The 5,153-nt window shown below is 44.1% G+C and overlaps 1 protein-coding gene across 2 annotated transcripts in view; it reads right to left on the reverse strand.

The window, feature by feature from the left end:
• The window catches only part of GABRG1 (gamma-aminobutyric acid type A receptor gamma1 subunit), a 142,583-nt gene extending 137,748 nt beyond the window's left edge, over window positions 1-4,835 (reverse strand). Inside the window, exon 1 of one of the 2 annotated variants that reach the window (XM_019526458.1) lies at window positions 4,672-4,835. In XM_019526458.1, the coding sequence (XP_019382003.1) occupies window positions 4,672-4,772 (101 nt within the window). In that variant the 5' untranslated portion in view covers window positions 4,773-4,835. Of the gene's footprint in view, window positions 1-3,690; window positions 3,809-4,671 lie in introns of those variants that run through there. The other variant, XM_019526459.1, reaches the window with a different exon arrangement.
• Between the last annotated feature and the right edge of the window lie 318 nt (window positions 4,836-5,153).

Genomic DNA, 5,153 nt, shown 5'->3' on the forward strand with positions numbered 1-5,153 from the left:
TGGCATTACTGCCCCATATTATGATGTTATCAATATAGACTTTCCCACCTGCTAAACTTTCTAGCATCTGGCTCATTGTGCTGTGAAATATCTCTGGAGCTAAGCCTATTCTAAAAGGTAGTCTTAAGCAGTCTTCCAAATGGGGGGTTGACAGTGCAGACCTTGGAGCTCTCAATGTCTGTCAAAATCCTCCTGATAAGTCGTATTTGCTGAAGAATTTGGCCCCTGCCATCTTGACAATACTCCACTTGTGGGTAAAAAATATTCTCTTTTTGTTTGTATTCAACTCTTTTGTGTTGAATACACAACCATAGTCCCCCTTCCTTCTCTATAGTTACCAGGGAATGGACCCAGTCTGTTGATTTAGTGTTTATTTCGTATTCCAAGCTACATCTGCTTAATGTAAAAAAAATTGATAGAGAAATAGCAGCTGTGATGTTTCTGCTACTCATTCTGCACTGGAAACAATGACATTGGTAATATTTTAAATTACCACTTGTCTCTGTTATTGGTTACTGTTACAATACTATTAAGGTATATGTGGAACTCCGTGACTCAGAGGCAGTGAGAATGCAGTTTTAAATGAGGATTGTCCAACTGGTGACCCATGGGCCACACTGCAGTCCACGAGGGGCCAGCATGTAGCTCACAGGTCCCTGCAACTGCTTATCCTACAGCTGCACAGCAGAGGATGGTCAGGAGGCAGCCTATGCAGCTCCCATGGTGGGGTGCAGGCAGCAACGTGCAGCTGGGAAGCTCACACAGTGGAGGCACAGTGAAGGGCAGGGTGGTCCTAGGGGGACCGATAAGTCACCATCAGCACTGTTAGTCCAGTGGGAATGATAAGGACCCTCTCTTGCAACATATGGCCCACATGATCTGAGGGCTGCATGTGGCTGGGGGCTGCACAGGTAGGTTGAATATCCCTGTTCTAAAAGACAAAAATCTGTTTTTATAGGTGATGCTACAGAAACCAGGGGTTTCAAGCTAACTGATCTTGTATTACCATTTCTATGCTGAGAACCTGAATTTCTACATAATAGTGTTGAATCATGGCAACTCACTACTGAGACAGCAGTGTTGGGTCAAACTACCCCATTTTTTAGAAGTGAGTGACATTAGCTATTGTCCATTGAAACTTAACATTCTACTATGTACAGAACACAACAACTCTGAACAGGTCTAAATTCTGAGAGTTACACTGAGTATGAGCAGACTTTATATCCATGTTGAGTTTAAATAAAGTCATTGGATGCCTGCCTGTGTGCTTCTCTTTGCCCAACTAAGATGCAAATGGGTGGTGGAAAAGCTCTTACTCAGAGGTAAATGTAACAAAAAATATTGCATAATGAGTGGCAAAGTGAAATAATTTATTGTAACAGCTTCTTCTAGGTTACTGAACTTTGCAAAAAAGTTATTTTTATGTATGTTAAAAAAAAATCAACATTATTTTTAGAGTGGTGCTTCTTCTCAATATATAGTTATGTCCACCTCAACTGCTTATCAAAGGATTAAGAAGGATAAATGTTAACAAAAACAAATCTGTTTAAAAAAAACCAATTTACAGCTGCCAAATGACAACAATGTCCTTACCCATCAAAAACAAAGTACCCAAGAATATAAGAATAAATTAAACAGTATAAATATTATATAGACCAGATAAAACACATGAGAATTAAGAATATTTTGCTGCAATAGACTGTTAAGACTGACCTATGGATTGTTTTGAGCGAAAAAAAGGGGGAATTGCCAATCATTCAGCATCCCTGTCTTGAAACTTGAACATGTGCAGTTTCAAAGCAGCATGCAGGAAATGGGGAAGAAAAATCTGGTCTTTTTGTGATGGAGGTGGGCAGAGTTTGAGGAAGAAGATACTGAAAGATTGGGTATGAGAAATAGAGATAAGGCTGTGCTGCACTTTTTGTTGTGTATGATTATTCTATTAGTGGAGAGTGTGGCTTTAAATGGTGGACTAGAATCCATAAGTTATAATTTATTTTACTACTATATTTTTATTAAGTATACTACAAACAGCACACCCAGGACAATAGGAGTTTTGGTACACATCCACATAACAGAAGAAATCCAACTTGTGCCTTTTGAAGAGTGCCTTGTGTGGAAAGCAGGCATGATTTCCTATCAGAAACTGATAAAAGCACTTCTCCCGAGCTGTTTCTGGAAGTTGTCTGCAATTTAATGCAGCTTCCTCTATTCTGGGAGCAAAACGTTTTATGCAGTGTATCTTACACACATTTCAAGGAAAGGTCTCACTGGACTGTAAAAAAAGAATCTCAGAAGATAAGCAAAAGAATTCAACTTTTCTTCTATTGTGTGACAGGATGTTTAAAAGGGGGTTCTAGAAAGTCCCCGATAGCTTTCTCCAAAAACATCACTGAGTTGTAACAAACAACACACCTGAGTCTCAGAGTCTGGATAATATGTCCATTTGCGGTCACTTGGAAAAGCTCTCAACAACCACCATTTTTCCATTAGTGTCTGAATGAAAGGCAAACCTGGAAAGCGCTGATACAGCTACATAAATATTTATATTGAAGGCTCCATTTTATCTCAGAGATATTTCAGTGCAGAATAAAATAATGAATCCAAGTGTTTTCTTCCTTTTATTGGAGGGTATTTCATTAACTTATTTATAAATTTACCATTGATTATGGGCATACAACATATTATCATACCATGCCACTAATACCAATATCATGCCACTAATCAAAACCAGGCTCTCTTTTTAATCAGTGAAGAATGAAATAATTAGTTTCCTAGTTGTTTAAGATAGTCTTCCTTCTTTGAAAGTCAGTCTTTGAACTGATAAATTAGCCTGCGTATTCTCTCTCTCTCAAACCACTTGATAATTTATTTCATACCTGAGGTACAATATATTCATTAAAAACATTCTGAATATGCACAGCTGTGCTGGTATCATTTCCATCAACGCCTTTGAAAAATGTTACCATAATATGCTGAGGTTTTAAAAAGAAACAGATTAAGAAAAGGGTAATCAGTGGAGTTTCTAACCAGGATAACTCAGCAGCCCTGTGAAGACAGCAGATTATCTTAGATCAGCACACTTCACACAGATTGATAAATGACAATTCAATATAGGGGGCCTATATTTTAATGGATTTTTTAAAACATATTTTAATGGATTTTACCACCCTGGATATTGCATATCTGGTTGATCTTCTATGAATGCTAATTTGGTTTATGTTATAAAAAGGCACACTAGGCAATAGTCCACTGCACCTTCATTGTTACTTAATGTTGTTTACAAGAGGACAACCTGTAGAATGGTGTATATTAGCTCTGAATTATTAAGGAACCTCAATGATATACTAATTTCTTTCATTCTCTTTCTACTAAATCTGTTATGGACACTTTTAAGCAACATCATCATAGAACAGAGTGGTTTCTTCAGAAATTTTCCTGAGCAGCCTTGCAAACCCTTCTTAAAAAAATGGACATTTTTAGTTTCATGAACTTCAGCAACTTCTTTACACCCATTCAGCTGCTCTACATGTGCACAGTGGGTTTAATTCTGCTCCCACAGACAAAAAAGGCAAAACTCCCATTGACCTCATACAGGAACAGGACCCCTACTTATACACACAGTACAAGAGTTTGGGAGAAAGTCAAAACAGAATAAAAAGTTGCCTTTTTTCCCCTAAGAACAAGTACCTGGATGTCTTTTTCAGGTAAATGGGCAGACTCCAAGTCTTCTGCCAAGCTGGGCATATTTAAATTTGCAATTTTCAGCTACAGGTGCAGGAAGCATGTGGCTGGCACTACAAACCAAGCTTCGATAAATTAAATCACGTTGATACATGCATAGAATCATAGAAAATTAGGGTTGAAAGGGACCTCAGGAGGTCATCTGCTCAAAGCACCACCATCGCCAGCTAGATCATCCCAGCCAGGGCTTTGCCAAGCTGGCCTTTAAAAGCCTCCAAGGATGGAGATCGCACTACCTCTCTGCGTACCCTGTTCCAGTACTTCACCACCCTCCCAGTAAGAAAGTTTTTTCTTGATATCCAACTGAAACCTCCCTTGCATAAAGCTAATTGCTTCGGAGATGCTACTCTAATAACAGGCAGTCCTGGCCAGATCAATTCCTATTGCTCAGCAGAAAGCTCCTCTTGGGAAGCTGGTGCTGGTAAATGCCCAGCCTCTGACAGCAATGCAAAACTCTAGAACTCCGGGTTCAGAGACGAAGCCTCTTATCAGACCAATTAAGAAATCGCCAATAAACAAACCAAAAGATGGTTTTCTGCAAGCTATCCAGCCTCTGATGGTGCACTTAGGAATCTGCCTTCCAGGGCCCCCCACAGAGGCAAATCTCGAGTGGGAAGAAACAAGTGTCCGTTTTACAGGGAATCTGCATGGAAGACTTTTGCAAGTCGAGCGGTTCAGGGGCTCCCGCCCCGCTTCCTCCGCCCATTACAAGCGTGCCCAGGAAAGTTTGACGCGGCCCCTGTCCGATACTGCAGCAGGTGCCTGCAGAGCCGCGGGCACCTGCTCACGGCGTGGGGGGCGCGGTGCGAGTCCGACTGGGAAGGGATGTGACAGCAAACGGAGCCGGGAGCCGCCAGGTCAGCTGGAAACCCGCAGCGCTGCCTCCCCGGCGGGGGAGCGGCCGCCTCGGCGCCCGCGTGTACTCACCAGCTGCCCAAACGCACTGTCAGGAGCAGGAGCAGGAGCCGCAGCCCGCTGCCCGGGTGCCACGGGGGCGAAGGGCCGCAGGGCCGCCTCCAGGGATCCATGGGCTGGGCGCGCCGCTCCCGCTCTCCCCTCCGCCGGGGCTCCGCGCTGCGGCCCGCGCCCCCTCCCCGCCCCCAGCGCCTCGGCGGGGCGCGGGAGACCGGCACCGCACAGGTAGCGCCGGGGCAACTCAGCCAATGGGCTCTTCAGGTTGCTCCACAAATTATCTACGTGCTGGACGAATCGCTCCCGCCTAGAGGTGGAGCCTCCTTTACTAGAAGGGAAACACGCTTACAAGGGCGGCTGCCCATTTTCACGCGGCCACGCGCGCCGTCGGACTGGGACCAGCGCCGCCTCCGCCCGCTCCCCGCGGCGCCCGGCTGCACCGAGAGACGAGGCCGCACCGCTGGGGGGCCCCAGGGGACGCCGAGCCCCAGTCTCCC

Source organism: Gavialis gangeticus, unplaced genomic scaffold, assembly GCF_001723915.1.
Source record: "Gavialis gangeticus isolate Ggan-Ray unplaced genomic scaffold, GavGan_comp1, whole genome shotgun sequence".
Lineage (NCBI taxonomy): Eukaryota > Metazoa > Chordata > Crocodylia > Gavialidae > Gavialis > Gavialis gangeticus.